General features: G+C 52.6%; 7 protein-coding genes across 7 annotated transcripts; 2 read left to right on the top strand and 5 right to left on the bottom strand.

Moving 5' to 3' along the window:
- Positions 1-16: 16 nt before the first annotated feature.
- On the top strand, positions 17-2,106 carry NCS54_00389900 (Methionine--tRNA ligase; the record flags this gene model as incomplete). Its single annotated transcript, XM_053149454.1, has 2 exons — positions 17-1,047; positions 1,110-2,106. The coding sequence occupies 2 exons, from the start codon at positions 17-19 to the stop codon at positions 2,104-2,106; spliced, it is 2,028 nt and encodes a 675-aa protein (XP_053005429.1).
- Positions 2,107-2,983: 877 nt separating this feature from the next.
- Positions 2,984-3,828, bottom strand: NCS54_00389800 (Phosphatidyl-N-methylethanolamine N-methyltransferase; the record flags this gene model as incomplete). Its single annotated transcript, XM_053149453.1, has 4 exons — positions 2,984-3,489; positions 3,550-3,566; positions 3,620-3,659; positions 3,768-3,828. The coding sequence occupies 4 exons, from the start codon at positions 3,826-3,828 to the stop codon at positions 2,984-2,986; spliced, it is 624 nt and encodes a 207-aa protein (XP_053005428.1).
- A 680-nt stretch (positions 3,829-4,508) lies between these two features.
- On the bottom strand, positions 4,509-6,122 carry NCS54_00389700 (RXT2-N domain-containing protein; the record flags this gene model as incomplete). The annotated part of the gene is made up of 4 exons (XM_053149452.1): positions 4,509-5,599; positions 5,646-5,811; positions 5,863-5,984; positions 6,050-6,122. The coding sequence occupies 4 exons, from the start codon at positions 6,120-6,122 to the stop codon at positions 4,509-4,511; spliced, it is 1,452 nt and encodes a 483-aa protein (XP_053005427.1).
- Positions 6,123-10,714: 4,592 nt separating this feature from the next.
- On the bottom strand, positions 10,715-12,568 carry NCS54_00389600 (MFS domain-containing protein; the record flags this gene model as incomplete). Its single annotated transcript, XM_053149451.1, has 7 exons — positions 10,715-10,908; positions 10,962-11,327; positions 11,397-11,507; positions 11,593-12,048; positions 12,099-12,163; positions 12,217-12,465; positions 12,522-12,568. The coding sequence occupies 7 exons, from the start codon at positions 12,566-12,568 to the stop codon at positions 10,715-10,717; spliced, it is 1,488 nt and encodes a 495-aa protein (XP_053005426.1).
- Positions 12,569-16,063: 3,495 nt separating this feature from the next.
- On the bottom strand, positions 16,064-18,406 carry NCS54_00389500 (Gal-mutarotas-2 domain-containing protein; the record flags this gene model as incomplete). Its single annotated transcript, XM_053149450.1, has 1 exon — positions 16,064-18,406. One exon carries the CDS (start codon positions 18,404-18,406, stop codon positions 16,064-16,066), a length of 2,343 nt encoding a protein of 780 aa, XP_053005425.1.
- Positions 18,407-19,766: 1,360 nt separating this feature from the next.
- Positions 19,767-22,331, top strand: NCS54_00389400 (Glycoside hydrolase family 3; the record flags this gene model as incomplete). The annotated part of the gene is made up of 6 exons (XM_053149449.1): positions 19,767-20,103; positions 20,152-20,395; positions 20,446-20,518; positions 20,570-20,878; positions 20,928-21,269; positions 21,324-22,331. The coding sequence occupies 6 exons, from the start codon at positions 19,767-19,769 to the stop codon at positions 22,329-22,331; spliced, it is 2,313 nt and encodes a 770-aa protein (XP_053005424.1).
- Positions 22,332-22,610: 279 nt separating this feature from the next.
- Positions 22,611-25,964, bottom strand: NCS54_00389300 (Glyco-hydro-3 domain-containing protein; the record flags this gene model as incomplete). Its single annotated transcript, XM_053149448.1, has 6 exons — positions 22,611-22,628; positions 22,680-22,766; positions 22,814-24,042; positions 24,090-25,370; positions 25,428-25,546; positions 25,732-25,964. 6 exons carry the CDS (start codon positions 25,962-25,964, stop codon positions 22,611-22,613), a joined length of 2,967 nt encoding a protein of 988 aa, XP_053005423.1.
- Between the last annotated feature and the right edge of the window lie 561 nt (positions 25,965-26,525).

Here is a 26,525-nt window from a genome sequence, read left to right as displayed (position 1 = left end):
GGCTGCGACTTCAAACATGGGTTCCAAAGCCCCCATTCTCCCCGAAGAGGGCAAGCGCAACATCCTCATCACCAGCGCCTTGCCCTACGTGAACAACATCCCCCATCTGGGCAACATCATCGGCAGTGTCCTGTCAGCCGACGTTTTTGCTCGCTACTGCAGAGCCCGCGGCCACAACACCATCTACATCTGCGGTTCCGACGAGTACGGTACCGCTACCGAGACCAAGGCCTTGGAGGAGGGCCTCTCCCCCTCCGACCTATGCGCCAAGTACCACGCCCTTCACAAGGGAGTCTACGACTGGTTCCGAATCGATTTTGACATCTTCGGCCGAACACCGACCGAGCAACAGACCCAGATTGTCCAGCAGATCTTTTCTGATCTCTGGAAGAACGGCCTCATTGAGGAGCGCGAGACTACACAGCCATTCTGCGCCGACCCCGCTCACTGCAAGTTCCTTGCTGATCGTTTCGTCGAGGGAGAGTGCAGCATCTGCCACGACCTTGGTGCTCGCGGAGACCAATGCGATGCCTGCGGTGGACTTTTGGATCCCTTCGAGCCCGAACGTGAGCCCAGCAACGAGGACGACGACCATGTCGAGGCCAAGGCGACTGGCTGGCTGATTAACCCCCGATGCAAGGTCGACGGTACCGCCCCCGAGAAGCGGAGAACCAAGCACCTCTACCTGCGCCTGGACGCGATTAAGGATCTTCTCATCCCATGGTTCCACAAGAGCAGCAAGGAGGGCGACTGGAGCGCAAACTGTATCTCCATCACCCAGGCATGGATCGACAAGGGTCTGCTCCCCCGTGGCATCACCCGAGATCTCAAGTGGGGTGTTCCTATCCCCAAGGGTCTTGATGGACTCAGCGATGAGGAGTACGCCGAGAAGGTCTTCTATGTCTGGTTCGATGCCTGCATTGGCTACGTCTCGATTACCAAGAACTTGACAGACCCCGGCAACCTGGACGGTACCAACTGGGAGAAGTGGTGGAAGAACCCCGAGAACGTCAAGCTCTACCAGTTCATGGGCAAGGACAATGTGCCGTAAGTGACTTCCAAGGGCGTGATTTAGGACCAATGGAGACACCGACTAACATAACACCCAGCTTCCACACCATCATCTTCCCTGCTTCTCAGCTTGGAACTGGAGAGAACTGGACCAAGGTCCACAAGATGTCGACGACCGAGTACCTCAACTACGAGGGTGGCAAGTTCAGCAAGTCCCGCGGTGTCGGTGTGTTTGGCAACACTGCCAAGGAGACTGGCGTTGACCCCGACGTCTGGCGATACTACCTTCTGTCGAGACGACCCGAGACTGCCGATTCCGAGTTCAAGTGGCCAGAGTTTATTGACGCCAACAACAATGACCTCCTCAAGAACCTGGGTAACCTGAACCAGCGAATCCTCAAGTTCTGTCAGGCCAAGCTGGATGGTGTTGTCCCCGACTACACCAAGTACACGGATGAGCGTTTGGAGGAGCACAAGAAGGAGGTCAACGAGGCCCTGCAGACTTACATTACCCAGTTCGATGCCATCAAGCTTCGTGCTGGCCTCGCCACCGTTATGCACATCTCTGCTCTCGGAAACAAGCTTCTGCAGGACAGCAAGCTCAACAACCAGCTCCTGGCCGAGGAGCCGGACCGCTGCGCCGCTGTTATTGGTCTTGGAATCAACCACCTTCAGCTCCTCGCCAGCATCGTCCACCCCTACATGCCTTCTACTGGTGAGGCCATCCTCGAGCAGATCGGCAGCCCGGGTCTCATTTCGATTCCCGAAACTTGGACCGGTGACCTTATCAAGCCGGGCCAGAAGATTGGCGAGCCCAAGCTCCTCTTCACTCAGATTCCCGCGTCCAAACTCGACGAGTGGCGTGAGGCTTTTGGTGGTGAGGAGATCCGAAAGCAGAAGGCCCTCGAGGCGGAAAAGGCGGCGGCCAAGAAGGCTGCTAAGGAGAAGAAGAAGCAGAAGAAGCTCGCTCTCCGTGCTGCTGAGTCTGCTGGCGAGAAGCCGGCCGAGAAGGAGGCGTCCGCCTCGACCGAGAAGAAGCCCGTCGAGGCTTCCGCTGTCGACCTGCTCCCTGACAATAAGCCTGAAGAGAAGTAGAAGACTTTGGCACGAATCCAAGACGGCGTTGTTTTATGAATTTTGAGAATGAAAAAGTTGGATGGCGCGGGTTGTGGCGTGCAGAGACATGATGGCATAGAATTCAACATGACTCTTTGAGATACGTATCGATGGGAGTTGCTGAAGTGTAGAGTAGATTCTTAAATCAACTGACGAGAAATAACTAGATGAGCTAGATGGCTTACTAGATGAATGTACAATGACGTGTTAACGGGTATTTTTGTCATACCTCATCGCAGCTTTACCCCAGTCCGTCTTGTGCCCATAATACCAGCTGCCTGAGCACCATTCAGGTACTCATCATCCTTGCTGTATAGTAGATTAGTGGTCCAAGCAATCGTCGTAAGAAGCAACATAAGGCCGGAACACACCGGCCGAACTACGCCCATACCGCCGAGGATGCATTGAAAGCGAACACGGCTTGAGCCAGGCATCCCGCGTTGTCTCCGAAAGCCCTCCGATTGAAGGTTCCAATAGTCCCTGCTTGTCTCTGACGAGCTGGTAGTGAAGGGGTCCGGTCTAGTGAGTCTTGAAAGGAATTGGGTTCCTGATATGTGAATCTTTATTTGTTGTTGGTGTTGGTATATGTAAGTCAAATGCAAAATTCCCCGTCGACTGGTTGATGTCGATAACCTGTTTTTTGTTTTGTTCAAAATCCCCGAAAACTCCCTTTCGCCTGTTGAGAGGCGCCCGGCCTGTTGAAAGGCGTAGCTTTCATGTTCAAACCCGTCGCCGAAAGTGTGCGCTGGCTGATGCATCTAGACTCTTATGTGTAGGTCTTGTGCGTCGGCGGAACGTGTGTAGTCTCGTTCCGTCATATATACATCCGTGTTCGGATAGATCCAAGGTGAACTGTTTAGTTCTGCTTCTTGCCGGCAGCACGCTCGCGCTCACGCTTGGCGTAGATCTCGGAGGTGAAGGGGTCCTCGTACAGCAGGGCGATCTTGTAGACAATGTACACCCAGACAGTGAGCAGGATGCCGGCAGGCTTGCCAAAGTACAGGGCGGTGGCAAGGAAGCTCATGGTGGAGCCCGTGTACATGGGAGAGCTGGTCACGTTGAAAGGGAAACCCGTCACCATCTCGTCCATGAGGATGCCAAAGTAGTCACCCAAGAAGGTGCCAGTGATGCCGAGGCGCCAGGTGGAGGTGACGACCAGGACGTTTCCGACGGCGAAGAGGGTGAGGGCGGCGGCTTGGACGTAGACACTATCGAGGAGAGGGTGCGAGGGCTGCTCAGCGATGGCGCTCTTGTAGATCAAGTCGCGGACCATGCCGAGGGAGAAGATGGTGGCGGCGAGGGCATAACATCCGACCTTGGAGTTTCCGCCAAAGAGCTTTGTTAGGAGCTTGTTGTGGTATTCTTATGGGCACGAGGGTCAGTCGACGACATGGGCTAAGCTGTAAGCTTGTCTTGTGTTACCTTGGCGGGCGACGATGCTTGACACGACGGTTAGTATTCATGGCATCACGCAGGGACGACGAGAACTCACTTCCAAAAGAGGGGATTGAAGGCAATGGAGGACGCAGACACTGAAGAGCAGCAACAGAAAACCCAGAGTCAGACACGATCCAATTGATTAATTGGCAATTGAGGGAGAGAGGGACAGATGCCTCTCAAGGCCAGCTGGCAAGACTTACCCAACAAGCTCTGCTTGCTAAGGTCGACGTATTCGACGAGCTCGTTCACAAAGGAAGCCATGATGAGGGAGATGATGAAGCAACAGGTTCACACACAGAACAGAGAGTCACGGGCTCTTGAATCGGTCCTTAAGGAGAGTAGGAGATGATGTTGTTCCTACAAAATGGACGGTGAGAGAAAGAGTAGAGGACAAAGAAGGTGCGCTGTCACATGGAAGAAAGTAGAAAGCGGGAGACCCGCGTCATAATTAAAAGGCAGGCGTTGGGGAGCTGGCCTGGCCTGGACCCTCAGGCCTCATCCCCACTGTACCGGGCCCGTTATGGACCCGTTATGGGGGGCTGAGGTCGGCTCAATGGGGCCTTTGATGGGGGCACCGCACCCGGAGCTCGAGATCCACTCTCCACCAACACATCCATCCCCCGCAGATTCTCACCTACTCTTCAGCCTGGCCTGGCTGCTCACGCGGGCAACGAGTATGCATCTCAACTCCCGTCTATTCCTCTTTCACAACGAAAAACTGATGCATTTACATCTCTATCGGCATTTGCCGAGCCATGCCCATACGCTATCTGGTGGCTTCAAGCCCTGCCGTGCCGTCTGTTCCAAACGCCGTCCTGGAAACGCCCAAATAAAAAAGTCTCAACAATGGAACCCGTCATTATCATCCATCCCATCTGAACCGACAGCTGTGCTCCGTCATATGTGCCACAGGCATCACCAAAGAACGAGGCCGGTAGTTTTCACTTCCTGTTCCTCGTCTTCTTGCCCGTTGTCTGGGTATCTTCTTCCTCTTCATCCTGACCCTTCTTGAGATCCTCTGTCAGGCCCCATTCTTCCTTGTCATACCAGTCCTCACCGTCCGACATATCCCGGTTGGCTCCTGAATGAGCCTCCGCCTTGGACCAGTGGAGGACACTCTTGCGCAGCTGGTCGGCCTTGAGGAGGCCCAAGAACAGTCTTCTTGCCCCTCGACAGACCTCCTCCTGCTTCTGTACATATAGAGCGAGCAGTCTTCGGATATCTTCGGCTTCTTGTTCAGGCAACCCCACGTCGCGATCTGGTTTTGCCCCTGATGGAGCGATGAACATGGGATGCACAAACGTTGGGTCCTGTCCTCCCGAGGTCATCGAGACATCTTGTGCGATAGCCTCGGCCAGTTCGTTTTGGCGATGAGTGTCGTCTGTCGCAGCCGCCGGCGCTGGACCTGGACCAGCTTCTTTGCCCTTATTAATATGCTGGTCGACGCCGTTTTCTGGTCCGCCCTTCGATGGCCCTGATGCATTGGCCTTGTCGACTGGCTCTTGACCCTCGTTCTGCGCCTCGGAACTTTGCACTGCTCCATCTTTTTCGGTGGTTTCTGTTGTCTCGCCCTTGTCGTCCTTAGCATTGTCTAGGTGCGAGTCATCAGCACCAACGGTTTCAGCGTCCGTCATGGTGATGTCTGCGTCTTCTGCTGTGTCCTTGTCGGAAACCTGTCCGTCGCCAGTCATGTCTGGTACAGGATCTGCGGGCGGGACGCCATTTTCTTGTTGGGTACCACCGTTGGTAAGTTGTGGTTGTGCTTTGGAGAGGCTCAATAGGTGACGCGCAACGTGGTCGTCTGTGTAGAGCTCGATATCCGAAGGTCGTACCATCATGGAGCATGGCACCCAGGTATAGTCGCCGCACAACGCGGTTAGGAGGTGTCTCACTTGCCACAGGGAACGGTTTTCCTTGCGCATGATGTCGCAACTTTGGTCGACAAGCTTGGTCAGGGTCTTGGATGTGAAGGGCTTCGAGAGGGTTGGATGTGTCGGCAAATCGGTCGATGCAGTGAGCGGAGCGAGAATGTCTGGTCCTGTTAGCTTTGTTGTTGACTGGCCCGACTGCTGACATACTCTCTATTTGGATATTGGCGTAGGGGTTCAGTTCTGCTGCAGCAGCCTCGGCTTCCTGAATGCGGTCCTCATCCTCCTCGTCGCTTTCTACTTCGTATCCTTCCTCATCAATCAAGGGCGGGTTGCGATGAATGATCGGTCGTCGAACGCCAGCATACTCGACGTACTGTTCGAGTCAGTCAGACTTGAGCGGGAACGAATCGCGACGGCAACGGACCTCTCGATATGAGCTTGGGCCGTTGGTGGGAACCAATTGCCCTTGATGGGCAAATCGCGCTCGCTTCTGAAGCTTGTGGCCGCGATTGCTGTAGCTCTCGATCTCAGAATCGGAGTCGGACTCTGTCAGGCGGGCGTGGTCAGTTGTGAAGCTCGTAGACGCGACAGGCGCATGAGGGTTTGCGCACCATATGCTCTCCGCTTAAAGGCCTTTTTCATGCCAGCTATGGTCTCGGCGAAGAGGACCTGCTGCGACGCCATGGCGGGCGAAGGCAGGATTGACGATGGGACCGAGGGGGAAACTTGTTGTGGGCGGAGGGAACGACGAGGGTCGAGGCGAATTTTGACGAGTTACGAGGAAGTGGGAGGGCGTGGAATGATACCGACGGTCCCCGAGGTCGAGGGGATCTTCAGTACCAAAAGATGAGTCGTGTTCGCGTCGAAAAGTTGAACAAATGCAATTTTGTTAGAAACGTGCTGTGACAGCGAGGAGAAGCTGGAGCGAGAAGCGAGGCTGCCCGCCTTCCCGTAGCCCATGACCACATTTCCGGGCGCGGCCCGTCATGATTGGTCGATAATCGGATATTTGTTCAGCCGGTGCCGATGCGATAGGATACAGGGCACGTACTCCCAGCTCCACATTCTACTTACATAACTTTGGTTATGCATTCTGTGCAAGTCATTGTGAATGCCTGCTTTAACCAACCACCTCATGTTATGTGGTGTAAGTGGTGAACTGACCCCGTCCCTGCAATGTTTGTCCTTGGAATCTTAGCGAACATGTTGAAACACTAGATGCCAACGCCATAGTTGTTATGGTTTGATTTTCGATCATGGCCTCTGTACAGGTTTGGTGTCCGCCTGTATATACCTTGGTGGGTTGGTAGCCGCACTCTATGTGATAAGGGGCAGGGGGAGGGAGCTTGCAAAATACAGACACAGCCGAACAATAGACAAAGGATCGACAATGGGATCTAGAGGAGGGTGCTCTATTTTTTCTCCTCCGACATATAAAACAGACAATGCGTGTGATCCAATCTGCCAACTTGCTATTCAGACTTGCCCCCTACTTTGTGTCTTCATGGTTTGATGTTGCGGAGCGGATGTTGTTGGTATCTGACTGTGATCTATCAAAGATATTCATTACCAATATTAATAGGCGGCTGTTTGCCTGGTAGATAGTCTTATCTTCGCCAGCTGCCCTGGTAGCGTTTATAGCTGCGAGGAGGCGGTTTGCTTTTGCTTGGTTTGCCTCGGATTGGTTGGCCTCCTTGTGGTTGAGAGGCGGAAGTCCGGGAGAAATCGGTAATTGACTAAGTTGCCGTGGCAAGTAGCACTGGTCAGGGGAGCTCCAATCGTGCAATGGAGCTTCCGAACTGACATCGATGAGACCGCGGACACATGGGCACTATGAGAACTTGGTGCCGACAGAGGGCCTTGGGAGTGTTCGGTTTGTCGGGACGATATCTGGTTACAAGGCGAGTGTTGATACCGATCTGACTGTCAACTGTGGTGAGAGATGAGCCAGATGGAGGTTACTTGAGAGCGAGTTACTTCTGCGACGTTGGCTGTGATTCAACCTCTCGCGATGATTATTAGGATAAAGAAGAAGAGAATTAGGAAAAAAGAGACTAGAAAAGTCTCGTATTCTTCTCTTTTTATGATGCGTATTAGACAAGTTTCTCTCATCTAGAGTCTTCGGAAAGGAGGGCTGGGCTTCTGCGAAGCGTTGAGAGGGGTGGCGAGGGGCACATCTGGCTCCTTGTCGAGGCTCGCTGTAAAGCAGTGGAGGCGGTTCTTGGAATGACTGGTCAAAGGAAAGTCGAGCTCGCTCTAGCTCGGCGTCTTTGTCCTTTTCTTTGTCGTTTTCGGAGTCTCGCTCGAAGTGCCACGATGGCACATTAGGCCATAACACTGGGAATGCTGCGTGTCGGGGGCGTCGGTTGAGATATGCCGGATTTTCCACAATAAAGACTTGAATTAGATATATTCATTGTGTTATATCGTAGTGTTCTTCCCCAGTCAAGTCAGAAAGTTGAAGGGGCACCGGTGCCGGTCAGTATGACCCAGGGTCCTCGGCTCTCTCCTCAGCCGAGATACTGAGATCGTCCTCATCTGGATCGCGGGCCTCTAGAGAGGTGTGACGAGAATTAATATCAAATCAACATAATTGGTGTTCGCGTCCGGTGATGGAGGGGGAGAGCCGACTCCTGGAGGTTAGTCGCGACGAAGAGGCGGGATTGAGGGAAATGAACTTGATGTAAACCTGTCACAGGGACATTGCCGGCCTCCAAAAGCTCGTTTATCACGTCAAGCCCCCCTAACGAAGCCCACAACAGTCCACGACCAGTGTCATAAACTCTCCAATCGATGTTGTGTTCTCGTAGTTGTTCCGACGGGAAGTTGAGGGTGCCAGATTTCCACGCCCGTTCTGCTGACTACGCCCCCGGGTATGCCGTTTCGCAACTCAGTGCGGATAACGGGGAGCTCCGTTACCGGTGGCGCCATGTTGAGGGAGCCAAGCAAACGGGCAGAAATGAGGTCTTCGGCGATGGTGTCAGAGAGTGAAGGGTTGGGAAAGGATGAGTTTGGAGAAGCAGAGTGTGAAGAGGGACATAACAAGATGGAGATGTATGCTTACTTATGCTTTGATGGGGGCGAATGCAAAGAGGGGAAGTGTGAGGTCGAAGAAGAGGAAGAAGATGGAGAGAAGAGGATTTTTTAGAGCGGGTAAGGAGAAGAAATGAAAAGAGGTGGTGATTCACTCACTAAGGCTTCTCTGGGCTACGTCTGATCTTTCTCTTGTTGTTCTCTTGGTCTGGCCTAAAGCTGTAATGTGACTAAGAGACTCTCGAGAGCACATAGTATAAAATAAAATAAAGAGAATAGGGATCAATAGCTAAATGCCATATAAATATTAGAGAACTCACATAAAAAATAGAAGAGATTTTGTTAGATTATTGGGGAGTGTCTGTTAGATAAGATGAGAGAGCAAGGAGAAGATGTTAAGGTGGAGAGGCAGAGGAGCAAAGAGGCGGAAAGGGGTAAGGCTATGATTCACTGACAACCTGAAGTTGGTGAGAAAGAGAGAGAATGCCATAGAACGAGAGAGAACACTGGTTCATTCAGGGCGAAGCTTGCGAGCATCTTGAGTCACTGGCTAAGTAAGAGCATCTTTGGCTACGGCTCCCAAATCAATTGTTCTCAAACTCCCTTAGCTCCATCTTTGATTGGGCTCCCATTGCAAACATTGCCAGTCTATCCTGCAATCCCTTAACCCTTCCAGTTACCACTCTCCCCATCCATGTTCGTACCAACACTATGGTCATGTGTGAATGGCTCCAGTTGTGAAAACCCTGTGCAGAGCGTAACTCCTGAGCAAGACAGTCGTAGAAGATGCGAGTGCCCCAAGCTCGCTGTCTTTTCAGCAGGCGTCGAGTTGTGATGGTGGGTTACCAAAAGTAATCTTCATCGGAGTCCGACCCAGACGAAGAACCTCGTTCCCCAGCATATTCCCAATCAACAAGAATCTCCTCATAGGTGAGGTCCCGATACCATTGCTCCTCCTAGAGACCGGCGGTGTCCCCCACCCCTATATTGCGCAGTAGGAGGGCTTTGTTGACAGTGGATTGAGAAATCCTGTCTCGAGGCATCGTTGACGGGCAGTGTATTGGAAACGTGTGCTGTTAGCTATCCATGGATACAAAACAGTGGCTAGAAATACACAGGAAACAACATACTTGGTGTGACAGGTTGGGAAATGGCCTTTTCGTCGCCGACAAGGTAGGTATTCAAGAATGATGCGATATAATTGGCTACTTGTGAGTCAAGTTCTTGTGCTTCCCATGCACTAGAAGCATACCGTAAATGTTCAACAATGCGAGGAGCGCTTCGATGTAGAGTTTGAGTTCAGGTTGCGAATTGGTTGTCGTGTCTGCTCGCTCTAAACGAGACCATCAGCCGCAATAGCAACGAATACGGTTACAGCACATGACGGGGTCAAAATGCAATGCTGCACAACACTCGATGTGTTCAGCACAATCACTTGTTTTATGAGATACATTGGATTTATGAGACGAAAACTGAAATCATTCGCAATCCCCAGAATGGTCCTGCATGTTAGAAATAAGCAGCGCTCACCCAGCACTTTCTTTGCTTATGGCAGTGAAGCAGCTTGTTACATGGATAAAACCTGATTGTTCCATCTCATACATACATGTAGCTTATATATAGGTAGGTCATCCATCTAGGCCCAGATGACCAGATTAAACTAATCATTCATACCCATCAGGAACTTTCTTCAACATCTATCAATTGCCCCTCTAAGGGAGAGTAGGTCAACCCATCTCAAGTCGCGTTTCTAGCTAGAATACCAGTTTGCCGGTTTGGGAAATCTGTGCATGGCAGTCATCCTCATCAAATCATCATCAGCATTTCTTCTTTAGATTATAAAAGAGCAGTCCTAATTTAGGACAAATATATTCAAGTCTATTCAATCATTATACTACGAGTTGATAAAACCGCTTCTAATTCCCCGTGTCCTTATTTGAAACTCTAAATGGACGTCTTTCGGGTGTACAAGGTGTTGTTTGACATCTCATCTCATGACGAAGGCCAGGTGAATTCAACCCACTCACACGGAAACACTGCATTCGCCACGTTCAATCTCACATCAGTGACATGTCAAGACACAAGTAGATATATCTGAAACTGTGCAAATTCGTGATCTCATTCGCTCATGCTACCTATTACATCCCAGCTCTAGATCTGTCCAACAGGTCTATATCTTAGTTTTCTGTCGGTCGTGGCTTCTCATTACATCCCATAGTTCGTTGTACATATACTCCAGTTTCTTAAGCAGTCGTCTTTTGGGGCTCTTCCTCGTGGGCGAGGCTGGTGGTGCCCATGACAGCGCTCTTCTCGATATCGTTGGGAAGGTTACCCAGGGCACGGTCGCCAAACATGAGATCGATCTCCTCGAGAGAAAGTCCCTTGGTTTCGCGGAAGAAGAAGAGGAGGACGGGGAGGGTGATGACAAGGTTCCAGGCTGTTTCACGTTAGTTGGTGGTTTCATATGGTAAAGTGGAATCTGTGACATACCAACGAAGAGGAAGTAGAACTTCCAGCCAAGCTCCTTAAGACCGTAAGGGCTGACCTGGGCCCAGAAGGTAGCAACAAGCCAGTTGCCGATACCGGTGGCAAAGGCGCATCCCTTTCCACGGATCTGGTAGGGCATGATCTCAGCCATATAAGTCCAGCTGACAGGGCCGAAAGAGAGGGAGAAGATGATTGTGACGCAGAAGAGGAAGGCAACACCAGCAATGCTGAGACCTGTCTTCTCACCGTCGACGTTCTGGCTGTTGATGGCGCTCTCGCAGATCAGGGCGACGGTGATGGCCAGGATACCGTAGATCAGAGGACGCTTTCGGCCGATTCTGTCAGCGATAAAGGTGATGAAGAACAAGTCTAGAAGTGGTTAGTAAGCTGCTGGAGTTGTGGGGAACCCCGTGGGGAGCTTTATATGGGAAAACCTACTGGCGATGGGACCGCAACAGTTGTAGATGCCGGCAACGAGCAACTTTTTGCTTCCAGTAAATCCCAATGACTCATACATAATAGTCTGGTAATAGCCAATCACGTTGATTCCTGTTCTACGAGTCAGAATTGTGGTTGTCGAGGTATCGCCAGTTTTGGGTGTGGTGTTTTGGCGATTTTCACCACATATACGTACCAGTGAACTGAGTAAACACTTGGACCAGGGTGCCAAGAGCCAGACGCTTCCTCCATTGAGGAACCTTGAACATAACAAGCCATCCGGGGGCGGTGGCGGCCTTCTCAGCGTCAATGGTCATCTTGATCTCCTGGAACTCGGCCTTGACCCAGTCGTCGTTGTGGCCATCATAATGAAGCTTGTGGAGAATCTTCATTCCCTCCTCCAAGCGGTCAGAGGCAATGAGATGTCGGGGGGTCTCTGGGAGCCACATCATGCCGACGCACAGGAGGGCTGAAGGGAGGGCCTGGAAAGCCAGGGGGAATCGCCACTGGAAGGATGAGTGATCACCCATGTGGTGACTTCCATAGCCAATCCATGTGGAAACGATGAAACCAACGCCAATCATCTGCTGGGCGAGACCAACGATGAGACCACGGTTCTTGGGGCTGGCACATTCGGACTGGTAGACGGGGACTGGGGAGCCTGTAAGCCAGAGTGTGGAGATGGGGAAACAGGGAACTCACCACTCATGGAAAGAAGACCAATTGCAAATCCTGCAATGATACGGCCAATCAACATCATAGCAAGACTAAAAACTTGGTTAGCAGGTCAGGTCATGATGGCTCGCAGATCTCTCCTTACTGGTAGGCCGCCGCTTGGAGAACACCGCCGACAGTGCAGATCAGAGCGCCGATTCCGATTGTCATCCTTCTGCCGTACTTGTCCATGATGACACCTCCGAAGAGGGCACCAAAGACGGCTCCGCCGTTGAAGGTCGAGTTGATGGCACCGACGATGGGCGATGTGTCTGTCGTGTCAAAGAAGTTGAGGAAGTTCTTGGATGCAATGACATCCGTCATCACACCGGAATCATATCCGAAAAGGAAGGAGCTGAAAAAGTTATTAGGATGTTGTGTTTTGATCTGTTGAGAGGTGCGTGTGCATACCCAATGGCTGCAAAGCAAGCCAGGCCAATGTTGTAGGCTTTTCCCATATTGAGGGTCCAACTCTATGGAGTTGTGTGTAGTTGTTTGTAGTTGTGTATGTGAATAAAAGGCAAGAATGCCAGGAATCTTGTAGTCGATGATCGATGTCAGAGAAAAGTCGGCTCAGAACGCGGTGCCTCGAGTCTATTTGTATCAAGGCCTCGCCATGGCTCCATTCTCGAGCCTCGCTCAGGTCCGTGTTTTTTCGACATGCTATGCTACGCTACCCGTGTCTCCTCCTGATCTCCGTTGACCCACAGAACTTTACTTCCCCAGGGGACCCCCCGTGGGCATCTCCGCACCGTCATGCTACCAGCGGACAGACCATCACGCAAGGGTAACGGGTTCCAGCGTCTATTCTCTTTAGCCGCGCTGCGAACTGCGTCTGGCACATGACGGGCAAGACAAAGAGAAACGGCCCGTCTCCAAGGTCGAGATGCAAATCTCCACTCACCCCGGCTTCAACCGACGCTCTCTGTTGGTGTCTCGATCCAGTGTCGTGACGGGTCTGCAGGGCTCTGCACCTTGTCCCTGACGCGATTCATCGTCGGCCCCGAGCGGCTGGGACAGCTAAAGCCTCCACGTGCCGGCCGTCAGCCGTCGCCGTCTCACCGTCGCCGGGTAAAGTGGGAAATGGTATTATCCAGCCTGTCAGAGGCAAGTCGAGTCAGTGGATGTCGTCTAACGACCGTGTTTGAATCGGATCAGCCTCCATCGCTAATGCCAAGCAGCCAAGGCAGGAGGCGTTCGAGAGCCGAACCACACGCCTATGATCTGACCAGTTCCGTTGCCGTCCGCCAGCCACAGCTTGCCGTGTGCCGGACGTAGAACGGGCAAGGGGTCCCGGCACGGTGGGGCCGGCAAGGCGGACCTAGACTCCGGTTAAATGCTGTCTCTGTGGAACTCGTCGCGAGGGAACCTTTGATGCTGGTGTGTCTTTTATGCGGGCCAATCGCAGCAGAGCTCGAGTTCCTATGACCCGAACCCCGGGTTGCCCGATTTTGACAGCAACAACATCATATCAGATTCAGAGCAGGCGAGGTTGTCGGTCAATCCATCGGTGATCGAGCTACTCGGTCGTCCGAGTTTAAGATGTAAAGAATACTGATCTCTGGGGTAACAATACGGCTACGCCCGAGATGAGTGTGTGGTTACCACCTATGCGAGAGAACGCATGTTCATGTCCTTGGCGTAATCGGCTATTTGAGCATAGTTGCCGGGCAAGAAATAAACGAGACATGAACGAGATACAAGAACATCAGAGACGTTTAAAATACAATTAGAACGTCAAAAACATATATCATAATGAAGGGAATACTTTAGAGCTCTTTTGTCTATTCTTCCTATACTTTATTGACCATCTTGAGAGAGGAGAAGGCTAATATATTTACACTGGCGTCTCGTTTTTTTCTTAACCCGCATGCATGGGAGTTTCATGATTTGCATCGTAAATGGCTGAAATATGTGTCTTGTTACCCTGGTCCCTTTGGGTGGCAATACTACTACGCTTGGCGCAGCGAAACACATGTACATATGTGTTCCAGAACGAATTGACAGACGGTACATGTGATGCTACAGTCCCATCCGGCATATTACAGAGAATAAGCAAGCACTTCTTGGTATACATTTTGGCAGTTGGTTCATGAGGTCTCATCGACGAGTTGGTTGCCATTCACGACCTAAAAATATCTAGAACTAACTGCATAAGGTTTGTGGAATACTTCTCCTCTGTCTTGGATATTGTCATGACTTTTGAAACTGTGTGTGGATAAAGTCACGACAAACCAGGATTCTTTTTACAAATTATGATCATGTTGGTATGTTCAATAACTTACGTAGTGTACAAAGTATTGCCCCTATTACGTTCAACATTCACCTTGTAATTACCCTGAAGCTTGAATAGCCGAACAAGCTGTCTCAAGTAGTCGTCATAATAAATCAAGCTACTGATAGAAAACCCAGTAGCCTGGTTCTTCTGTTCTTAGTGGCGTGTAGTGTTTTATTGCAGGGTAGATCATCCCATTCAGCGCTGGGAGATCTCCGCCCCAGTATGCTGTAACATGACCAAAACACCACCAAGATATTCTTGATTTTAGCCTCCACCTGACAGTCCCGATAATGAGCATTCAGCTGTTAATGATGGCATCTCACATTTCTTGCTTCTTGTCATTGAACAAACCATGTCACCTCCTTGAACGCTGTTCGGGCATGACCCAGCCGCGCGGCACAGTCGATACACGGACCCGTGAGAAAACATGCAAGTAAACAAGCTGATCCATCAAGCATAGGATCACTTTCCATGCAAAAACGATCGCCATCTCCAGCTTCTGTGCCGTCCGTAACCAGACGCGTGGTAACTCAGCCAAAATGGCACCGGTAGAACGGATCATGAGCGTGTGGAGTCATGCGTGGCAAGAGCTTCCGGTTAAATAGGGACACCGGGTAGATTCAACTTTAATGAGAGAGATCTAGCGGGTCAAACATTTTATCCTTTCAACATCACACACCCCCCATCATGAGAAGAGTTGAGGCTCTCGCGAGGAGCCGGGTCTTACACGGGAGTTGACCGAAGCCCGCCGGGGCCCGCTCGCAGAGTGTCCCACCCTGATCACCCAATCAAAGGTCACATGGGCCGTCCTGTTTGCCGTTTCCGGCAACCGTCATGGCTCCAGGTCGGCTCCGCTAAAAGGAGGCTGAAAAGCAATGCTGGAACTGGGTAAGGGCTCTAGGGAGGAATGTGGGCGGGGCATAGTTTGTCATGACGAGGGATTGGCTTCATCACAAGGCAAGCAGAGATTTTCTTTCTAGCGAGAGTGTACGGAGTAGAGAGAGCCTGGACCACGGAGGCCGGACCCTCACAACTCTCCGGAATCGCCCGGGGTTGTGATCCTTCCTTCAAGCGATCTTACCCATGACCAAGGACCAGACCACTGGGTCTAGGATAGCACATGATTGGGAGATGGTATTGTTGAAAGGTCTGATGGCAAAGTGGTTTGGCGAGAATTACCCCATATGCTCTAGATCGGCTTACCCCTGTACTAGTTCTGCGGAAAGGCCTGACGGCAAAGTGATTTGCGAAAATTACCCCATATGTCCTAGATCGGTTGACAGCTGCATTAGTCCTGTTGGGTTGCTCGGACGCCCCCGCCCCCCGGCCTCATGGATTCCTTTCGACATGGTGTTCTAGATCGAGAGCTCATGAGGATGGCAATGCTGCGCTCTCGTCTCTTCATTTGACTTAGCCGAGGTTAACAATCACTGGACAGATTAATGACAATGGAATCGTAAAGAGAGTGTTGAGCAGAAGAATTTGCAATGCTTCTTTTGTATTGACTATTGCCTTGAAAGGCATGGCATGATGGCTTGTGTGTCATGAGGTTGACCTACTTTTAACAAAATTGAATAGAGTAGTAAAATAGGAAATCATAAATCATATCATTAAGCTATGTAGACTTTCATTCTATCCAAACCATCAAGTGCCATTCAATCAATAGCCCAATCCTTTATAGGGCCTCAATCGACACGGGAGCATCTCCCTCAAGGTCACGACCCTTCTCCACAACCTTGAAATCGCCCTTGAGAGCCTGAGTGCCCTCAAGCTTACCATCAGAACCGACAGTAAGCTCGGCAACAACCTTGCCATCGCCGTCGACAACCGTCGTCTTGGCGCCAGGGGAAGTCTGGTAGAGGGCAACCTCGACATCGTTGGCGTAGTCGTAAGCGGCTCCGACCTGCTTGCGGCTGCCGAGGACAAGGATGGTGTTTTCGCGGACGTACAGGGGAAGTGTGCCAAAGGCGTGCTTCTCCTTGAACCAGCCAGGTCCGGTCTTGACCTCGTTGGTGAAGTAAGACGTCCACTTGCCCTTGGGGAGGTAGAACTCGACCTCGCCCGACTCTTCGAAGACGGGGGCCGCAAGCAGCTGGGATCCGACCATGAATTGGCGGTCGAGGTACCAGGCTGTGGGGTCGTTGGGGAACTCGAGAGCCACGGATCGGAGGGACATGGGGATACCACCCTCGATCGACTCCATGGCCTGCGCATAGAAGTACGGCATCAGACGCGTCTTAAGCGCCGTGAACTTGGCGAGGGTCTTGGAGCAGCCCTCCTCGGTCTGGTCGTCGTTGTCGACGGTCCAGGGCACACGGTAAGAGTTGCTACCGTGGAGACGACTGTGACTGCAGAGAAGACCCATAGCAACCCATCGCTTGTAGATCCACGGAGGTGGGTAACCCTCGAAGCCGCCGATATCACAGCTCCAGAAGGAGTATCCACTCAGACCCATGGAGAGACCACCACGGACGGACTCGGCCAGAGCCTCAGGAGTCGACTCGCAGTCACCGCCCCAGACAAGAGGGAATCTTTGGGTTCCGGCACAGGCAGCACGGGCGTAAAGGACAGCCTCGTCCTTGCCGTATCGCTTCTGCACGGCCTCATAGACAAGCTTGTTGTAGAGGAAGGCGTAGTAGTTGTGCATCTTGTGAGGGTCGACGTTGGGGTCGTGCCACTGGACGTCGAGCGTGGGGATACGCTCGCCAAAGTCGGTCTTGAGGGCATCGACACCCTTGTCGAAAAGGCCGTTGAGGCACTCGACGTACCAAGCGCAAGCCTCAGGGTTGGTAACGTCCAGAAGACCCATACCGGCCTGCCACAGATCCCACTGCCAGACATCGCCGTTCTTGCGCTTAAGAAGATAACCCTTCTCAGCGGCATGCTTGAAGGCCTCACCAGCCTGGCCGATGTAGGGGTTGATCCAGACGCAGACCTTCTTGCACAGGCCGCTCTCCTTGAGTCGGGCGATCTGAGCCTTGGGGTCTGGGAATCGCTCGGCGTCAAAGACAAAGTCTGTCCAGCGGAAACCCTTCATCCAGAAGCAGTCGTAGTGGAAGACGTCGACGGGCGAGCCGCGGGCCTTCATGCCCTCGAGGAAGGAGTTGACGGTGGCCTCGTCGTAGTTTGTGGTGAAGCTGGTGGTCAACCAAAGACCGAAGCTCCAGCTGGGAACTTTGTTGGCCTTGCCAGTAAGGGTGGTGTACTTCTTGAGCACATCCTTGGGCCCGTCGCCGTAGATGATGTACATCTTAAGACGCTGGCCCTCAACGGTGGTCTGGACTCGGCAGCATCGCTCGCTGCCAATCTCCATGTCCACACGGCCGGGGTTATCGATAAAGACTCCGTATCCGCGGTTGCTCATCCAGAACGAGACGTTCTTGTAAGCCTGGTCACTGGAGGTGCCTCCATCGGCGTTCCAGAGGACGACGTTCTGGCCGACCTTGTTCCAGGCGCCGAAGCGCTCTCCAAGGCCGTGGACCGACTCGCCGACCGAGAGAGTCGTCTGCATAAACATGTAGTGCTTAAAGTCTCGCATGTCACCCAGCTGCATGGGCGTGCTGGGAGCGGTTGTGTAGGCGAAGCCGGTGCTGCGGTTGCCCAGTGTCGTGAGGTGCTTGGAGCCGTCGGTGCTGTGCAGCTTGATCTCAAAGTTGTGAGTGTCGGGATGGATCGTGGCGGACAGGGAGCCGGACTGCAGAGTCGTGCCCTTGTCGCTCTTGACGATCTTGCCCTCGACAGAAGGCTTTCCATCGGGGAAGAGGTCAAAGTGAGGGCCCTTGTTCTGGGCGCCGGCCCAGTGTGTCGACTCGATGGAGATGACGCCGTCCATCTCGGCCTTGAGGTCGAGGGTCACGGTCGGCTGGTTGAGGGTGTCGCCGCGGGAGTTGATGTGCTTGACCGGGCACAGCAGGTTCAATGCCTGCTGGTCCTCCTGGGGAGTGATCTCGTAGACGTCCTCGGCATACTCGGTGCGGACACCCTCGGCGGGCAGCCACATACCATCGCGCAGATGCATGTTGTTGTAGGTGAGAATATGATGAATAGAGAGAAGTGTTTTTGGCTCAATTGGCCGTGTCTGAGGGGAATCAACTCAAGAGAGGATTGCTCGAGGGAAAAACGGCTCCCTTTGAATCAGAAAGGTAACACAAGAGACCATGGTCTCACTCTCCACCTCCCATCATGGAACCTCATCCTCACGACTCTTAGCATCCCACGAGGCAAAGCTCAGATCAGAGCAATTCAACCGCCTCCAACACGTCGTCATCATTGGATCCAGCTTCTTCCTTTCCCCTCCCGACCCCACCATCTCTCATGACATGGCAGCTTCTGCAAGCTCGTCCCAAAAGGCCCATGACCCTGCGGCGTCATTCGCCCGGCTCGGACAGCAGACACATCATGCTTTCTCAAGCTAGTGCTGTGAGTTTTACTGCCTGTATGCCGACTTACTGACCGGGGCACACCCTGGCATGGCTCGATTGGCGGGTTAATAGCCTGTAGCCCACCCGGCTAAATACAACCATACCATCGTGGGGTTTCCAGGGCGTTTTTCTTGACCTACACCGACCTTGTCTCTATCCGCTCACCTGACTGATTCACTCTATCCTCTCATCAGTTCATCTCCTCTTGCGTCCCGTCCCGTGCTAGGAACTTCGGCGCGTCGTTCCACCATCCGCTCTGGGCCTCCGACCCCACGGTGAGCCTCTGCGCCCCCCGGTCTCATCTCAGTTCCACGAATCCCAGGTCCTCGTCGTCCCCTTCTTCCTGCCCGTCTTGGGCTCTGCTCCCGTCCTTCAATATCCACAGATGCCGCCAATTGGTGGCGTCCCCGCATTTCCCCAGGGCCAGGAGCCACACCACGGCACTTGGTGGTGCGACGAACCATGATGATGATCTCGGTGTCATGTCCCAATGGTATATTGATCCCGCAATTTACGGGCAGATACATCGTCTGATGTTATTGTGCTGTGTACTCTTGTATCTAGGTGATCAAGTTGAGTCCCAGAGGCTTTACAGTCTTGACCATTGACCATTTCAACAACTACCGAGAAAAGCAACATCCAGCAAGTAATGTCTCAGGAATAGCTCCATTCATGATACTCTTCGTATAACACACTCTCAAACCACCCCCGAGCTTCCGAACAAGCTAGTCATGTACAAGTGGTGCTACCAAAACAGCAAGGGTCCCATCGTAGAGGGTCCTATGTGACTTGAGGGCATGTGCCATGAGCCTCGGGCTATCACTTCACGATGACCAGCCTGAACGGTTAATTATGTAGTCTCCTTGGCTCCATCAAGTCGACAATAAAATGCCGCTGATCCTCCCACTCAAAGCTCTGCTCTCCAGCCTTCTCACGGGATAGCTTCAAGCCATCAACATGAAGCTCTCATCATATCTCTGCGCGGCGGTCCTGGCCACGGCTGGTCAGGCCGCCAAGGACACGCCGCTGTACAAGGACCCCAAGGCCTCTGTGGATGATCGTGTTGCCGATCTCCTCAAGCGCATGACGGTCAAGGACAAGATGGCCCAGCTCATCCAGGGCGACATGTCCAACTACCTCAACCTCACCGATGGCAGGGTGAACAAGACAGGCCTGGCCTGGAACATGGAAAACCGTGCCAACTCTCTCTGGACTGGTCTGTATGCCAAGATGGAGACAGTGAAGAAGGCTGCAAAGCTGGCACAGGACTATATGCTCAAGGAGACTGAGCTCGGTATGTTTCACCCCACTCATCATCTTGTCAAACACTAACAGTCCTTAGGTATCCCTACCTTTGTCCAGAGCGAGGGTCTCCATGGCGTCTTGATTCTCAATGGCACCATCTTCAACTCTCCCATTGGCATAGGATGCTCCTTTAACCCTGAGCTCGTTGAGAAGATGGCAGGCGTGATTGCTACTGAGAGCCGAGCTCTTGGCATTAACCAGCTGTTTTCCCCTCAAGCTGATCTCGCCCGAGAGTTGCGATTCGGCCGAGTGGAGGAGTGCTTCTCCGAGGACTCGTACCTGTATGTTCCTTTGCCAGATGGGACCAATTAATATACTAATGGCTCTACAGCGCAGGAGAAATGTCATATCGGTACGTCAAGGGTCTTCAGGCTGGAGGCGTGTCGGCCATGGTCAAGCACTTTGTAAGTTGAAGCTCGCCAAGACTTACCGGCACAACTAACATGCGTGTAAAGGCTGCTTTTGCTACCCCAGAGCAGGGTATCAACACCGCTCCAGTCCACGGTGGTGAGCGCGAGCTGCGGTCTCTCTACCTCCCACCTTTGAAGCGGGCCATCATTGATGGAGGTGCTACCTCTATCATGTCTTCCTACAACTCCTACGATGGAGTCCCAACTGTCTCCGACTCTTACCTTCTCACTGATATCCTTCGTGATGAATGGGGTTATGAGTACTATGTCATCTCTGACGCTGGTGGCACTGCCCGTCTCGCCAACGCCTTCTACATCTGCCCTATTGAGGACAACGAGTGCATTACTCTCGAGGTATGTGCCCATACAGCCTTGGCTCCTGGCATATTCTAACTAGTTACAGGCCCTCCCCGCTGGTAACGATGTCGAGATGGGCGGTGGCTACTGGAGCTACGAGTCCATCCCCGACCTTGTCAAGTCTGGCAAGCTCGATGAGGCAATCCTCGACAAGGCCGTGTCCCGCGTGCTCCGCTCCAAGTTCACCATGGGTCTTTTCGAGAAGCCATTCACTGGCGTCTCTGACGACAAGATCTGGGACTACATCAACACCAAGAAGCACAAGAAGCTCGCCCGCGACCTTGATGCTGAGAGTATCGTGCTCCTCGAGAACCACGACAACGTGCTGCCCTTGAAGAAGGACGCCAACGTGGCTGTTATTGGTCCCATGGCCCATGGCTATGTCAACGTGAGTAACTTACCCATTGATTTGAACAACCCAACGATACTAATCCAAACCCAGTACGGAGACTATGTCATCCACACTGCTCCATCTCGTGGCATCACACCCCTCGACGGCATCAAGGCCGTTAGCAAGGGCAAGGTCACCTACGCTAAGGGCTGTGAGCGCTGGTCCAACGACGACTCTGGCTTCGATGAGGCTGTCGCCGCCGCTGAAAAGGCCGACGTCGCAGTCGTCGTTGTCGGAACCTGGTCCCGCGACCAGAACGAGCTCTGGGCTGGCCTCAACGCCACCACCGGCGAGCACATTGACGTTAGCAACCTCGACCTCGTCGGTGCCATGCCCAGACTTGTCAAGGCCATCATCGAGACCGGCAAGCCCACCGTTGTCGTCTACAGCTCTGGCAAGCCCATCACCGAGCCCTGGATCTCCGAGGAGGCCGCCGCTCTCGTCCAGCAGTTCTACCAGTCCGAGCAGGGCGGATACGCTCTTGCCGATATCCTCTACGGCGAGGTGAACCCCTCTGGAAAGCTCTCCGTCAGCTTCCCCTACGACGTCGGAACTCTGCCCATCTACTACGACCACCTCAACTCTGCTCGCACCTGGCCCAACCCCGGCAAGGTGTACGAGAACGGCACCATCGTCTTTGGCAGCAACTACGTCCTTGAGAACCCCACCGCCCTTTACGAGTTTGGCTACGGTCTCTCCTACAGCAAGTTCGAGTTCTCCAACATTGCCGTGTCCAAGGAGAACGTCACCGCTTCCGACACTGTCACCGTCTCTGTCGACGTTGCCAACAAGTCGAAGCGAGACGGCGCCGAGGTTGTGCAGCTGTACGTCAAGGATATGCTCGCTTCGGTCGACGTGCCCCGATTCCGGCTCAAGGGCTTCAAGAAGGTCACCGTCAAGGCCGGCAAGACCACCACTGTCAAGATCGACCTCAAGGTTGCTGACTGGGGTCTGTGGGACCGCAAGATGAAGTACGTCGTCGAGCCTGGTGACTTTACCGTCTATGTCGGCAACTCGAGCGAGAACTTCAAGGGCAATGTGACAGTCACTGTTGCGTAAAAGAAAGTCATTGGGGGTGCACGTGTAGATACTTCCGCTTCGCATGAAACGCCTTAGTTGTACATTACGATTTTGAATACGAATTAGCTTTGGAGTTCATTTATCAGTCCCGTGCCTTTATCATCTTCAAGAGTGATGTTGTCATCTGACTCGACAACGGACTTAGGCGTAGAACTAGCATCAATATGTCATCGTGGAATACTATAACAGTCGTCACATTGGTATCTATCATATATCAACTACCCAAGAGTGACTGAATTTCCCACTCCTACATAACTTTCATCCAAGATTCGAAAACTGCTGCATGATTAGATATTGCTCTAGTCAAAGGCCTGGCTAGTTGCTTACATTCTCTGGAGAGTTTGTGATTTCTTCAAAAGCCTGAAGCGTCTCGAATCCCATGGCAGCCAGTGGTTCAGTGCCATCATCCACAACCTAGACCGTTAGCAACGCTTCCAAAGACATAGATAGATTAGACTTACCCAGCCCAAAACAACCTTGGCTGCCTTGTGGCCCTTGCTCTGGCGAACACCCATGAGTGCTAGGCCTTGCAAAACGAGGTTTGACTGTGGCATTGCCGGGACAATTGGTGCAAGGATGCCACTAATGTCCTCAGTATGAGACAACAGAGCTGGCACGTGTGTTGCCAGAGAGCCATGTTGCTTCGAGATAATAATAGTGCCGAGTAAACTGCCCGTCGCGTCCTTTGCACGCACAATTCCACATGACTTAGTGTCTGACAGAGCGTATCGATACAGCTCAAGGATCTCAGCATTGGCGTGTGTACGCACGTGGCTGAGGACGCCGTCCCCGTTATCCAGGCCGTGAATCAGGTCAAAGCTGATGTTGGCTCTTTGAATGCTTTGTAGTAGACCTTCTGGGGCAGACCAATTCGGGAGGTCTTGGATAATCATGTTGGTGACCCTGCGGGGAAATTGCACATCCCAGCCGCTGTTTGAGAACCACTCCTTGACAGTATTCACCTCGATGTCGACGGGGATTCCCAGGAAGACGCCAGGAAAAGCAGACCCAAGTTGGACCTTTTTGATCCCACGTCGCTGCATGAGACTCCTGAGCGCCCGTCGATGGAGGGATCTACCGATGGATACATCTCGTTTAGAAGGATCAACAAAGATCGCTGCCAAGATACCAACTCCGTGCAAAAAGTATGTAGCAGCGAAGCCGTACAGAGCCCCCGTGCTGCTGTTTCTCACAACCATGTGAGCCTCGGCAATATTGGGGTTCTTTAGTTGAAAGGTGGCAGCAGTTGTCGTCCGGAGAAATTGTAGATCTGGAGCACTTGCTCGGTGGATAGCCCGTAAAAGGTCTTCTAGCCCAGAGGCATCGCGGTCTGGGTGGTACTCCTCAACGAGCCAGTGTTGTCTTGATTTGAGGACCTTCTTGCTCTTCCTCAGGGTGCCCGGTAAAGTCCCAAGAGGTGTAATATCTCCCACAAGTGCCCTAGCAAGAGCGTGCAGAGCATTCTCCGTAAAGTCAAAGGTGCACAGGTAGGTGCCAATCGACTTGTCCATGGCAAAGTCGTATGGTGAACTGACTGCAACCACGATCAACTGCTTCTTCTGGCCTCTGCTCCGAAGCATCGCGCACATCATGTCGACGTGCTTGGTAAAGCCAGCTTGGTAGAGGTTTCGGTTGGCATCAGCCGTGACAATAATGATACAAGATGCCCTATGGATCAGGTTTTCATGCACTATGTTGATTAGCAAATGTGCTTTCCAAAGCTGAAAGCCATCTCACCTGGACGAACTCCATTCGCTGTATAGCTAGTATGGAGCAACTTCTCGTTGCGGGCTCGCGCAAGAGATTTACCAAACTCTCGAAACACGCCCTCTCCGCTCATGATGGCACTGCGGTCTCGGTCATTATGTGCCCACATGTCGTGAGCACCCCACGCTTGGCTTTGGTTACCCTTGGCACTGAGGAGTTTTTTGGTAAGAGAGGATGCGGGAAGTGGTTTGACCAAGGGCGTAAGTAGAAGTAATTCTTCTCCCGGGTGCATTGAGGCAGAAAGCGGGAGTAGCTTCTCCTTATCCCGAATGACAGTGATGGAGTCATCATAGGCGCGGAGTGATAGGGCAAGGTGGGATGGGTGAAGTTGAGAGAGGAGGGAAATGCCTGGAGGATTCAGTGCCTTGTTCCAAGATGTGCAAGTCGACTTTAGCTGAAGCACTCTCCTCAGCGAAGTAAAGATTCTCTCCTTAGTGATGATGCCGTTCTCGTAGCCCAGCTTCAATCCCTTGATAGCTTCGAGCTGAACATCGTAGGCACGGCAGAGGAGGACCAGATCACAGCCCGCCTCCACTGCCATGACAACACCGTTCTGTACACCAAGTTCATGACTGAGGGCCTCCATCTCCAAGCATTCTGAGATGGCAACACCGTTGAAACCGAGCTCATCGCGGAGCAGGTCATCCACCACTTGGTCGGATAGACAAGCATGGCTCACGCTCATTGATGGGTTGGAGATACCACAGCCTCCGATGAACATGGCATCCAACTTGCCGGACCCAATGGCGTTTCGAAAGGGAACCAGAGCGCTTATGCTTAGTTCTTCCAGTGTTTGGGTAATGATGGGAACGTCTAGATTTGAACCAAGAAAGTCCAGGTTTCCATACGAAGGGAAGTGTTTCCCGCAGGAAGCTATCCCTGCGTCACGGATTCCTCTCAGGGCTGCAAGACCATACTGAGACACTTCCTGCGGGTCGTCTCCCGTTGCGCGAACACCCAGAGGCTGGTAGCGAGCGTTGTTCAAGACATCAAGCACTGGACCTAGCATGAGGTTTACACCACAAGCAGAGATCTCAGTTGCTGTGGCCTTGGTGACTTCGTAGGCAAGGTCTGCTCGACCTGTGGCCGCAACTCCCATTGCACTTGGAAATTGACAGACATAGTCCTCGTCAAACAGACTGTTGACGCCTCCATTCTCTTGGTCAAGAGCAATCAACAGCGGTTGTGGATGACCCGCATTCTTGGCAATAGTCTGTAGTTCTTGAACAAGTTCAGCAGTTTGTTGGGCAGCTTCAAAAGGTTAGTATGGTTCATTGCCTTTGAGTAGATAGCTAGCAAGTGACTCACACTTTAGATTCTTGGCAGTGAGGATAATAGAGCCGAGATGGTGATCTTCGATAAGGCTTCTGATCTGGGGGGTGACTTCAGTGCCATCCCAACCCATAATCAGGATCTGCCCAATGGCACTACAAGCAACCAGTTAGCATGAATGGCAGACATATCGTTGCTGCACCCTCCTCCGAGTGTCGGAGCCGAAGGTGGAGGCCCCTTGACACTTGACAGCTGCCGTTGGAACCGGACGGACTCCTCGGGGTGCCGGAGCGGAGCAGAGTGGTGGGTTGGTGGTTGGAGGCTTGGAGTGGGTACGTACCGGTCGAGATCCTGCCATATTGGATCCAGGTCGGCGTCGTCGGTGCTGTGGGCCATGGTCTGTGGGCGGCGGTGACGATGATGCCTCGTCACATGATACTTGCTTCTTCTCTGATGCCGGTTGCTGCGATCGCCCCTCAACGTCCCCGTCGTCGTGTGCTTGAGGTAACGATGCGATGCATGGCTGTAGTCTTCGCTCGAGGATGAGGAGGATGCTGACCCGGGAGGGGCCATGGCTGCTAAACTTCGGTAAACGGGAATGGCGCGTCCTGGTTGGCTGAGGGCCGAGGATACCTTGTGTCGGGCTGGGTGGGGTTGTCAGGTTGTCTTATGGCCGTTGCTCGGTGATCATGGGTTGCGCCCCATGAGTTAACGTTACATGAACAATGACAGCAACTGAGGGTCGGCGGCAACAGGACGGCGATGCCATGTAGTGGCCAGTTTCACGTTGTGTCAACTCGAGACAGATCCGAAAAGGTAAGGATGAATGTTGCTCTTGGTTCGGATGGACGAATGCCACGCTCTTGTATCCAGACAGTCGACTCCATCGATACCCCGGTCTATCAACAAGAGTCAGGAAGGGCACCATACCAGGTCCACGACTGCCTTGTTGTGACTCGGGTCTCCACACAGTTCTTATGTGCCTTCCATGATGGCACCGTCCGGATGGCACTGGGACTAATTGCCATCCACGGTGCTGGGTAATTACACTGAATCGTGATGGTGACGAGATATTCCCTGGCTATCCGGGAACGTGGCCGTTTTCGGCGCCTTGATAGGGTTTTTTTTTTAAGG

Source organism: Fusarium falciforme, chromosome 3, assembly GCF_026873545.1.
Source record: "Fusarium falciforme chromosome 3, complete sequence".
Lineage (NCBI taxonomy): Eukaryota > Fungi > Ascomycota > Sordariomycetes > Hypocreales > Nectriaceae > Fusarium > Fusarium falciforme.
The sequence above is the reverse complement of the archived record's forward strand: the minus strand, read 5'-3'. Positions and strand labels throughout refer to the sequence as shown.